Raw genomic sequence first — 12,090 nt, 5'->3', positions numbered from 1 at the left:
CTATAGGGAACACTGCATGGAAAGCAGGACTACAAACAGCACCAAGTGGGGCAGTTAAATACACACCAATATTACATTTATGCACAAGAACTTAGAAGAAAGTATTGATCTAAGTGAGGTGGTGAAGATGTGAGACTTCTCACTTATCAGCTCTGCCTGATCTCAGGAGTGTCCAATTTATAGGTTGAATCCTCAGCACAGTGAAAACACAATCCCCACTGCCAGAGCTCTGACTCCTCTACTGGTGAGGAATCCCTCTGGAATTATAAATTACATTAATTGCTCCTGCTGAGACAGGGGAAAAGAAAGGAAGCAGGCTTGTCTTGGCAGAGGTAACCACTCCAACCACAGAAAACGCTCAGCTCCACCATTCCTCTGTAACCCACGGCTCACTCACACAGCTCCAACTGAAACTCCACTACTCCTACCTTTGGAATTCCTCCTCTGATGCATTTTCCCTCCTGCCATCCACTGCTCAGCACTTTCAGCAGTGACTCATGAGAACACCCCAAACACGTGGCTCAAGCTCTCTCGGGGTGCCTCGATTGGGGAGCCCCAGAGACGCGTCAGGGACGGGCCCAGCACAGGGAAACGTCTCCCGAAAGGAGCCCCGAGCACTGGCCCAGCCATGGGAGTGTTCCTACTGGGAAATCACACAAACCATCGTGCCTCAGAAAACCTTCCATTTCAAATGTATTCCTATTTTACCACGAGATAAAACCCAAGATCATCTGCTAAGCCTGAGGAATTCAGAACTATGTTTTTCCAAGCAACCTATTCCAGCCTCTCACCTCAGTTCTAGTCCCCTCTCCAGGGGTGTCTGTGATGATCTACACAATTCCTTATTTCACCAAGAAAGCTGCAAGAGTTGGTTTAAATAATTTTTTGCCTCATGTTTTGTAGATATTTTTACTACAAAAGGAAATTACAACTATAGGCCAGACAGCCTTTCTGCCACAAGACGCATGAAGTTCTCAAGTGATAACAAAGTTACTTGAGCTAAGAGCACAATTGTAATTATTGTGATTTTTGAAAATAATTTACTGTAAAGGCAAAATAATGGAAGCCTAAGTTAGTACTATGAAAACTGGTGTACTGTAACTTCAGTTCTTTAGGTAATGGTCTGAAATTTAAGTTCAACACAGAACCTGTCCTAATTTGGAAGTTTCCCAGTTTCCATACTTAAAATACTCACATTTCAAAAGGTTTGATAGATGCAGTTCCAAGGAAACCAACTGGCACAGTAAAACCACTTAACAAACACAAAACAAAACCAAAATTCAGTGTTTTTACTTCTATAAACCTATATAGAATTTTTTCTCATTTTCATACTGTATTTTCCTGCCCTAAGTACTCACTATTGCCAAGAACAAACTTACTACGTTGCTCAGAGTAATTTTTAATGTATCACTGGAACAAGAGTGTAAATAATTCCTTTAGATTTAGTTCTGACATTTGAACAAGTTCCACAATTCCCACAGACCCACAGGTGCAGGAAAACCTCACTTTGACCAAAGCAGAGCCATTGTCCTTGTCCTATTCTTGGCACAATCAGAATCATTTCCATTCACCATTCTGCAAACTTCACTGGAAAATACTGAGGATAATATTCTGCTCTACAGAAGTCAGGTATTCTAAAGCATATGTTGATGCAGCAACCCAAATATATCATCCATCACATCATAACAGCACAAAAGGAAGGTTTTAAGAGTCTCCTGCCTCTTGATTTTTCTTCAGCATGAAGTGCCAGTCTAATGGGAGGTCTGGGGGAAGCAGCAGGAGGGGCTGCATCGTACAATATTCATGTCCTATGAACCACAATAATCATTCTATCAGTCATTTATGCAGCAAGTGCCCCTCAACACGACACATTTGCAGTATTAATCTACTCCATAACAGTAAGTTGTTCACTAATACACACATCTGCAGTGTGCATTTATAGAAGCACAAGGAGGAGGTTGAACAGGCTGAGAATACGGTGCCCACGTGCCCCAGAAGGACAGAGCTCCTCCTGCAGATTCCTGTGATCTTGAAGACTTTAGAAAACATAACTGAAGGCTGAGTCCTCTTCCCTTCTCCCTCTGATGACACTGACAACCAAAAATGTGAGAGCACTGAAAGACACAAGTGTCACCAGACCCTTCCTGTGAGCCAGAGTTACTCACGTGAAGGAATGTTTGGTAGTCAAGGAAAAACTGCTCAGGTGCAGAGCAAAGGGAGAACACAAACACAAAGGAAGTGGCATTTTCATTCTGAGAAAGCTTCAAAAAATCACCTGCTCAACTTTTCTTTTTTTTCTAAGAGCTAAATGTCTGTGCAACATTTGGCAAAAGATCTGTTGTTCATAAGGCAACACTGGATTTGGGTATTTCAAGAGCACCAAGACAATATTTCAGAGCAACAGTTTCCTACAGCCAATGAAGTAGCTCATTTAAAAAAAATTGAAGGTGGAGTGTAATGACCTAATTAGGGGAATTTCTCCCCAGAGAGAGGCTGTTCTAGTGTAAGATGATGGGGAAAACCCAGCTGGTTTGAAAACTGTAAGATCAAGACCTGAATGCTTTTGCAAGTGTGTGGTTGAAGAAAAAGAAACTTTGATCAGAAGACTGGAAGTTTCTGTCCTTGTGACAAACACACACTGAACACAGCCGTACTAACCTCAGCTTCTCAGCTAAAAACCTTTCCAGGATTACTCATACCTGGTAACCACAAAACAAATTCAGAACTGCCAACACTATTCTGTTGAACTTCAGTTACTGAAAGCACTCCACACTTATTTCATCTCTGTTAGAGAAGAAAATAATTAAGGGGTGTCACATATCAGCTCATGTATCAGCTTCCATGGTACAGAAAGCAAAAACTAAAGCAAAAGATCAAATTATTCAGTAACAAAATGTATTTAGATAAATTACTCAGCAGCTGATCTCAATTACTCCTTTTCTCGAAGGCACCAACACAACACACTCTACAGTCCAGTATTTTTACCCATCATTTTTAAGGGTATAATTAATAAACTGCACAAACACGGAATAGGTTCAATTGGTTCCCTAAGAAAAAGCATTCCAAGAAACACTTTCAGATGGAAGCACTTGATGCTGCAACTGCCACTAGAACACTGTTTCTATCATCTTAAACCTTTTGAGTTTTAAATAAAAGGTGAGGAACTTAGTCATTAATAAAACCTACAGACAGTTAATGAATTCTGAGCAATACCATGAGCATTTTGGCTTGGCCTTTCTTGTTGCCCCTCAGACTCTCACAAGGGAAATGATCCACTCCACACACTTTATTAACATGAACATAACACAGTAAAACTTCGGGTAATTAAGTTTAATGTGCTGTTCAACACGTAACATGGAGTTTCATACAACTTACAGTTCACAACACCCTCACAGCAAAAATCAAACCAGACCAAAAACTGCCCCAGTATTGTTATGCAAGAGCTGGATTTTCTTCTTGCTGCTCACCCTGAAAAGTAACACAATGAGAACAGTTACAAGGTGACATTCAAGTACCCCAATATGAGAGATGTCTGCATTGCTTCACTGAGTCTGTCTGGGCAGAGAGAGCACAGGAAGTTGTCCTACTAAGCAGGTTATTTTTTATCAGGCTTTTTCCCCCCCCAAATTTCTTTTAAATGAAATCTAAGTTTTGCTTTCCTGCTTGCTAAGAAACTCCTCAGCTGTCCATGCCATTGTCAAGGCAGGGTAAGTCTCCAGCATTAACAGCCTGCTGGACTTTCCCTCAAGACTGTTTATTTGCTTTCCAAGGGAATTTCACTTCAGGAGAGCCAGGGACTGAAGCTGAGGCGTCCCTTCAAAGCTGTGGCTTTCCCAAATCAGCATTTACTACTGACTGACACCCACTCATCCTACAAGTTTCAATCTTCCTCATCAAACTGCTGTGACAGTTCTGAGTAACTATTTTGTATTTCTCTTCATTTTTTACTGAATCAAGGCCAAAAAAGATACAGTCCACAAACAAATCCCAGCAAAGTCAGTTCACAGAATAACAGAATGATTTGGGTTGGAAGGGAAGATCATCTCATTCTAACCCCCTGTTATGGGCTGTTCTATCATGAAAATCTGTTTCATTACCACAAGTACAAGTAAATGAATTTTTGAATCCCTATCATTTAAATACTCCAACACTAAAAGAACCTCAAATCCTCCAAAGCTTCTTCAAAAAAAAAACCCATTCAACTCAACTACTTTGACTCATCCCCTTTCACCTGGCAAGAGTCTTGAAGTCACTGCTGTTGACTCCTTCACTGTTTCTCCACCAACTTAACTCTCTACAACAAGAGCAACTGCTGAAGTCAATGGCATTGGGCAGGACTCCAAAAATGAGAGAAACCAAACATTAACCCACTGATCAAGCTGAGTTTAAGTGTTCTTGCTCCACTGTCTTTGATGTGTCCAGTTCCTTAAGAGTGTTCAGCCAGACTAAACCCAGACTTGATAGTAAGAATACAAGAGCTGCTTTGTGACTGTTAACTCAGAGTGTGCTACTAAAGCACCTACAACAAGACCTTGTTCTTTTCCTGGCCCTTGCAGGCAGCACAGAATGAAAAAAAGATCTTTGGTAAAGCCCAAAACAATAAGAGCAACAGGAAAATATGACACCCAAGTGCCTGGAGAGCAGGAAATACCTGCCTTCACTGCCTCCCTTCAATAGGAGGTGCAGTACCACGCCTTTGAAAACAAAAAGAAAATAAAGATACACAACAACATAACCACTGCTCCTTTCTGAAGAAAAAAACCCCACTATTTTCTACAGCAATTAAGAATTTTACCCAGATTTCTAAAAACACTGAGCAAGCAACTGAGTTTGGCCTTACTTTAAAGACCCAAGTTCAGCTACTGGGAATGAAAACCAAACCCAGCCAAACCCCATTTTCCTCATAGTGAGGTTATACAACTACTCCTGGTAGGTAAATATTGCCTGGAATCACACAGTGTGCCCTAGGATGTCTGTTCTTATCTGTGAATCTCCTCATCCTTGGACAGCTGTTGTCCTTTAGCTTTACAGAATTAGCACTGCACATGTGCCTGATCACTTGTCCAGCATTTCATGTACTCAGGGGATACAGCATCTTCACACAGACATGAGACTGTTCCAAAGCCTCATTACTTTACCTTTTAGGGGAACTGAAAGTTTTTCTCATACCAAAACACCTTTCAAAATACTTCTCCCATCTCAGGAGGCTAACATAAGCAATCAATGAAACACAACCCCTCTGTCTCACCTGTGTCAAATCAGTCCCAGGAATTCAATTATTGCTGCACTCCAGACTAAAATTACATTGCCAGTGAAAAATGCTCTTTTGAAGAATGGACTTGAATTTGTCAGCTTCATCAGCACTGGTGTTTGTTTTCTCCTGCCCTAGCCTCCAAGAATTCTTCTGGGCCACAGAACTGCTTGCAGAACCCCAGCTTGTTCACCTACTAGAATCAAGAGTAAGACGAATTAGCAAAGTCCCAAGTGAGACCACAATGGGAGATGACAGACAAACACGGTACTTGACATACTTCACCATCTCAGCGAGGGGTGTGGGCACACCATGCAATGCACTGCAGTGTCCTACGGCCTCTGTGTCCCTGCACACATCAGAAAACACAGTTTTATAAAGGTCAGAAAACTAAGACATGGATGAAATTACAGTTATTCAGTAACACTGTTGTGGATAATCAAAACCTAAACAAAGAGGAATGGACAAGCATACCTATTGGAGGCTCCTCTGATCTCAATGGGAATGCCTCAGTTACTGGAGACACTGCAGTAACACAGACCAGCAGCCGATGGTGGGGTGGCCTCGCTGAGCACAGCACTAGTTTTAGATAGTTTAACACATCACTCAGTGTGCAACATCACTCAGTCAACAACAAAACAGTTTCTTCTGAGAAAGGGTCAAGCACAGGCAGCTGCACTTGCCTGGACACTGTACTACTGCAAAAACCCAACACATGGAAAGTACTGGCTATTTCCTTGTTCACTCCTGAACCTTGGACACAGTTAGGGAAGGCAGCCACTGAACAAGTGTTTTTGCTGTGTGTACTCTCACAGCTTTTCCAAAATCTCTGTGATGTTTCCCTGAGAAGAACTGGACCACCTCTTACACACCAAGACGTTTCTAGATAATGAATCAGAGCATGAATGACATGAATTTCCGATACACAAAATTAAATGTGATAATAAAATCAATTCAAAATACTTTCAAATGGAAAACATGCAAAAAGACCAGAGAGCCACTAACGTGTCATCTGCCCCTGCCAACACGCAGTCCCGGGGTGCCTCTCGCTCCTCCTTCACAGTCACGACTCTCACATCCCCCAGTCCAGAACAGGCAGATTCTTTAGGCAGCTGGTCAGCGTTGTCATACCTGCAAATACAACCCAGATCATTGACTGAAACACTTCTGCCAAAAAAAGTTCTGTCTCTGTTTCGTCTACACCAGTGTCATGTGCTCAACAATGCAAACAACAAAACTGACGGAAGCTCTTTGACAAAAAGTATTAAAAATCTTCAATTTTAATTAAATTATATTACACTTTCCTTTTATATATATATACATAACTTTCACCCCATTATTTTTAAATATCAGCTGCAGTCTTTCAAGTAGTACCAAGAAAAACATTTCATTCACCCTTCCCACATAAAGAGAGGACAGTACTAACGTTCCATCTGCTGCTATTAAAGATGTGCTGCCTGACAAAGCTCTTTCTTCCTTCACAGTGATCCTTCTGACACCCTCAGGGAGGGGACAGAGCGGGGCTTTTGTCAATGGGTCGTGGCTGTCATACCTAGCAAGGAAACACACAACTGGTATCAACACCCAGGACTATTTACTTGACATTATTAAACAGAGGAGTGCTGTGACAATGTACTCACAAGTCCAATAAAAACCCTGCAACTTCTGCATCGTTCCTGAAATCCAACTTCTCCTTTAGTGTCAGCCATCGCTCAATGTGACTGCCCACATAAATCCTCGTCTTCCCCCTTCTTCTATCAAGACTTTGCTTTCTCTTTTTCTTTTCCAGGAAGGACAACACCGGGGGCCTTCCACACCTCTTTGCTGGCAGGGACATGGTGAGCCTGGAAATAAAGGAGGGGCTTTAGTGAGGAGCAGCTCAGAAGAAGAGGTAATACCTCAGTGTTCTGAGCCACCACAGCAGGGTGACAGCCACACATCTTTGGCTCCTCGGATGCCAAACACCTACCCCCGACAGGGGGGAAAAGCTGCTCACACAGCCCCTCTGAGGGGAGGAGAAGCCCTTGATGCCACCACACCTGAGGGGAGAAAAAAAGCCCCTCACACAGCCGCCCCTGAGGGGGGGAAAAGCCCCTCATACAACCACTCCTGAGGAGGGTACAGGTCCCTCACACAGCCGCCCCTGAGGGGGGAAAAGGTCCCTCACACAGCTGCCCCTGAGGGGGGAAAAGGTCCCTCACACAGCCGCCCCTGAGGGGAGAAAAGGTCCCTCACACAGCCGCCCCTGAGGGGAGAGGAAAGCCCCTCACACAGCCGCCCCTGAAGTGGGGACGAAACCCTAACGCCGCCGCGCCAGGCAGGGGGAGAAGAGCTCCTCACACAGCCGCCCCTGAGGGGGGAAAAGCCGCTCACACAGCCGCCACCGAGGCGGGGAGAAGAGCCCCGCACGCCGCCCAAGGGGGAACAGTCCCGCTTCGCACCACGCCCGAGAGGCGACAAGTCCTTCCCCGGCGGCGTCCCCCGAGCCCTCAGCCCGTCCCGCTCCCCCCCGGTCGGTCCCTCAGTCGGTCCCTCACCCTCCGCGGTGCCCACCGAGGTAAACACGGGCCACGTGACCGGAGGGTAGACACGTGACCGGCGGCGGCGCGCGCTGATGGCGCGAAAATCACGTGAGGGCAAGGGGGGGGTCTGACCCCCCTTCTTTAAGGAAAACGGTTTAAAAGGGGTTTTTAAAATGTTAAAACGGGGCACTAATTACGGTCACATCTGCTGAGGGAGCGGTCAGCGGTGCGCAGGTAAAAAGTGCTCTCTGCAAATCACTGAAGCTCAGAGGAAGAGGTGACACGATAGGTATTTTTTAATATCCGCTTGATATCAAACGGGAGTAAATGTGTTACAGTTTAAAAAAAAAAATTAATTGAAGTTTCCCCAAGCAACAATTCCCCAGCAGGAGTTCTGTAAGTGTTATCTGTGTTATCTTACCTTCTTAAAGGCCAAGTCAGAGACAAAATTGGAATCGTTCCCTGAAGAGCAAAAAAAAAAAAAAAAGTTTGAAGTGCGACTTACCTGTTAAAATACTAAATCGGTGACACAAAGAGAAGGGAAATGCAGCGTAAGTGTGGAGTCCCCGCTGTCAGAGTGTGTTAGAGCAGTGACGTGCACACAGGCTGCACTGCACCAGCTCCTGCACACACATTGCATTTTTGGATAAACAAATAAAAACGCAGACCAGTAGCTGGCAATATTTATGGATAATTTTATCTAAACAAGAGAGGGAAAGCCATATGTATCAATTTATTTTTTTTGTTTTGTTTTCATTTCTGCTGTTGGTTTTGGTAGAGTCACAGTTGGCTCAAGGACTGGGACGTGACTGAAGGCTGATAAGAAACATTTATTTCAATCTGCTGAGTGAGCTGAATAACCAAAACAATTTTGGCTTTGTTTGTTGTCCAACATTAACGTAACTTGAAAATAAAAAACTGAAGAAAAAAAGCCATCATGACCTGAAATCTATTTCGGTCTTTGTTTCATTTACAGCTATGGCACATGAGCAGATTTTCATGGCACAGTTTACCGTGTGACTTAATAGATAAGTTAGTTTTAAAAGATTATTGTGGCATAATTACAGCTTCTCTCAAAATAGCCCAGTTTCTCAGTGATATATGTATATAAAAAGAATACCTTGCACTCCACTCTTTCATTGAAATATGAGATAATTCCTTCTCATTTCCCATTATTTCTGTAAAATACTTACTGATACTGTTTGCAAATAAACAGGACTATTAAGAGGCTTTTCACACTCATTTCTTCTGTTTGCCTTCACAAATATAGTTATTGTCTGTATAAATAGATTCACATTCCAAATAACAGAACTTTGTGAACCACCAAAAGCTGTTGTGTGCTTAAAGTTCCTGTTTGTCTTGAAATCATTGCATTACTTTAACTCACTCTCTCTTCTTCCATGAGCTGAAAATCCTGGCTGTGCTACCCCCTTTCTGCTGATGAATATTTTACTGTTGCTTCATTAGTTCCCAGGGCAAACATCTCATCTTTGAGCTCCCAAATTTAGCTCCCGGCTCTGCACACAGCAATAATGTACCTCACAAACTCCACAAGCCTTCTGCCTCTTGGAGCATCATTTGCACTATAAAATGCCCTGTGTTCCTACAAGAGCCATCAGTAAACCCAGAAATGTGTTTAAATACCCCATTTGTCTCCTGTTTTAGAAGTCTTTGTGAGAAGGGATTGAGGAACTGCTCCCTGGCAATGCCAATGCAGATTTCTTCATACTGTAATTAATTTATCTGTGCAGCAGAGCAGAGCCCAAGCTGACCCAGCCAAGGGTTTGCAGGATGCATGGGAAGCTCAGTCCTGGAACTGGGATGTTCTCCCAGCTTCCAGTTATCTGTTATTTAAAGGCTTTGAAGACAAGAGGGTGAATCCAAAGCGTTCCATTAGGCAGGAGTGGGAAGAGTTGCCCTCCATGAACTGAACCCCTTTCAGACACCTCTGGATATGTTGGGTTTCATAATGTTCTCCTGCAGGGAGTCTTCCCTTTGCTTTCTGAGCCATTTGTTACAAAAGTGTTATTTCTAGACAAAAAGGGATTTGTGACACTGGCACAGAGTCCCATATTTCCATGTTCCAGTGAAATACTGACACCCCATTAAAAACACAACACAGCAGGGACATTAATACCCCCCTCAAAGACAAACTCTCCTCTTTCATAGCTTTAACCAGTCTGTTTCTAACCTGAAACAGAATCAGTAGGAACTATTTAATAATAGAAATGATAATAAAGCTACAAACCACAAATTTTATCCCAACAGAATTAGTTCCAGCAAGAGTCTTTGCTTGTGTTGAAGTCCTTAATGAACTTTCAGAAGGTGCCAATTTGTTAAGAACGGGTTATAAAAGATAAATTGACACTCAGGTTTCTAACAGCTCATTTCCAAAATGAGCTCACAGTCATTTGGGCTTTCATGATACAACACAGGAAGTGTTTTATTCCAAAAGATTTTAAGAAAAATGAAGTTTTGCAAGACCTGCATTTCACTCCACCTTGATCCATGTAAACCAAGTAATACCCAAGTAGGATTCCTTACATTTATTGATCACTGTTGTGGATGATTCATCACATTTAAATTCTTTCACAGGAGCTTCGTAGCTTGAGTCTTTCATCGAAGATATCATCATATCTGCGAAGAATTAATAATTTTTATATTAAAAAGCAACTCAGTTATGCTCTGTGGTACCTAACATGCAATAAAGCTTTCAATACAGAAAATACACAGTAAAAAAAAAAAAAAAGCTGAACAGTGAAACAAACCAATAAGCAAATACATTTTTACTAGAGAAAAGCGGCATCTCTGACAATATATTTGTTTCGTGTTTCCTATTTTTATTTTCTCCCCCTCACCATCTGCCTCTGTTCTGCTTTCCCTTTCAAAAAGCATCCACCTCGTTCAGCTTCACTCACTCCATCACAGGATTCAGGCTGAATAGAAACAAAATTCCCAACGGCAAAGCCACAAAAGGCACTGCCTCTTCATAAAAGGCCTTCTAAAAATAACTCTCCTTTTCCTTGCAATAGCTGCAGGTGTTTAAGAGACAGAACCCGTATCGATTCAGCGCTTTCCTACACACCCCCTCTGGACAAAGGAGCTCGATTTGTTTGGCCCCTGGTGGCTCTGGATTGTACCTGTGCCTTCAGCGCTGCTGTTTTTGCCAGATCTTGCCCTGATCTTTTGGTAACCAGCCCTGAACCCCACGGCGTGAGATCCCACAGTGTGGAGAAAGAAGGTGAATTACAGGACCTGCAGGAATTCCATCTGTTCCTTGTGTTTGAGCAGAGATTATATGGTTGAACTTCTGGTGAAGGATTCAAGCCAGCGAGATGGTTGGCTTTGCTTAAGACAACCTGCGCGAAAACAGAAGCCTTTTGGCGAGACGAGAAGGAAATAGCGAGAAATTCCAGCAGTCGGGAAGCTGGATGAGGGGAGGAGGGGTGGGGAAAAAAAAATATGGAACGCTTCACGAATTTGCGTGTCATCCTTGCGCAGGGGCCATGCTAATCTTCTCTGTATCGTTCCAATTTTAGTATATGTGCTGCCGAAGCGAGCACGGCTCTGCTAGCGGCCCCGCCGTTATTTGTACCGCGGGAAACCGCGCCCCGCAAGGACAGGGTGAGCCCGGCAGAGTGGGACGAACGGGGTGGTGGTGGAGTAATTGTAACACGGACCCCCCCGGGCCGTGGCTCGGGTCGGGAGGGGCGGTAGGACGTAGGAATTGGGAAAACAGAGCCCAAGTTCAGCGCCCCAATTTATGCAAATATTTCCGCTGTATGCAAATAAGCGCAAAGGCCTCTGGGGCGGGGCGGCCCCGGGGGGCTCCTCAGGGCTCGTCCGCTCTCCGTGACGTGCGGCGGAGTTGAAGGCGGCGGTGGGCTCTGCGCGGCCGGCAATGGTACAGCTTTCCGTGGTGATATATCGGGGGTTTGTGCTTAAATTAGTTCACATCGATCCCCTGCGGCGATACGCTGGTAGTTGAAGCCGTTTGTTGCTATTTCACGGAATCGCTCGTGTTGAAAGGGACCTGTGGGGGATCGCCCCCAGTGCAACCCCCCCTGGCAGGGCAGGGTCACCTGGAGTGGGTGACACAGGAATGCGTCCGCAGAGGACACTCCACGGCTCCCTGGGGCTCCTCTTCCAGGGCTCTGCCACCCTCAGCTCTTGCTCTTGTTGAGGTGGAACCTCTGGTAGTTTAGTTTATGGCCACTGCTCCTGGCGTATTTCAGGCGTCTCTCCGGCACGGGGGAGCTGGAGCGGGAATCCCAGGGCTGTGGGAGTGAGGAGGGAGCGCTGGTCACGGTTGTAACA

General features: G+C 44.2%; 1 protein-coding gene and 1 non-coding gene across 4 annotated transcripts; both read right to left on the bottom strand.

Moving 5' to 3' along the window:
* Window positions 1-3,314: 3,314 nt before the first annotated feature.
* On the bottom strand, window positions 3,315-11,329 carry LOC126642177 (zinc finger protein 692-like). 3 transcript variants are annotated; one of them, XM_050319588.1, is made up of 9 exons: window positions 10,914-11,329; window positions 10,318-10,410; window positions 8,195-8,235; window positions 6,892-7,095; window positions 6,678-6,803; window positions 6,257-6,382; window positions 5,532-5,600; window positions 5,249-5,447; window positions 3,315-3,468 (listed from the first exon to the last, which is right to left on the bottom strand). In XM_050319588.1, the coding sequence occupies exons 4-8, from the start codon at window positions 7,086-7,088 to the stop codon at window positions 5,441-5,443; spliced, it is 525 nt and encodes a 174-aa protein (XP_050175545.1). In that variant the 5' UTR covers window positions 7,089-7,095; window positions 8,195-8,235; window positions 10,318-10,410; window positions 10,914-11,329; the 3' UTR covers window positions 3,315-3,468; window positions 5,249-5,440. The 3 variants fall into 3 exon arrangements, with proteins under 3 accessions (XP_050175545.1, XP_050175547.1, XP_050175546.1); XM_050319590.1 differs by having other exon boundaries at window positions 5,249-5,444; XM_050319589.1 differs by having other exon boundaries at window positions 3,315-5,447.
* On the bottom strand, window positions 11,230-11,336 carry LOC126642210 (U6 spliceosomal RNA). The gene has a single exon (XR_007629394.1). It is a non-coding gene; the product is annotated as a U6 spliceosomal RNA (small nuclear RNA).
* Window positions 11,337-12,090: the final 754 nt, after the last annotated feature.

Source organism: Myiozetetes cayanensis, unplaced genomic scaffold (assembly GCF_022539395.1).
Source record: "Myiozetetes cayanensis isolate MyiCay16 unplaced genomic scaffold, myiCay2020 scf22, whole genome shotgun sequence".
In the NCBI taxonomy this organism is placed as follows: Eukaryota; Metazoa; Chordata; class Aves; order Passeriformes; family Tyrannidae; genus Myiozetetes; species Myiozetetes cayanensis.
Note: the sequence above shows the minus strand (reverse complement) of the source record. Positions and strands in the feature narration are given on the sequence as shown.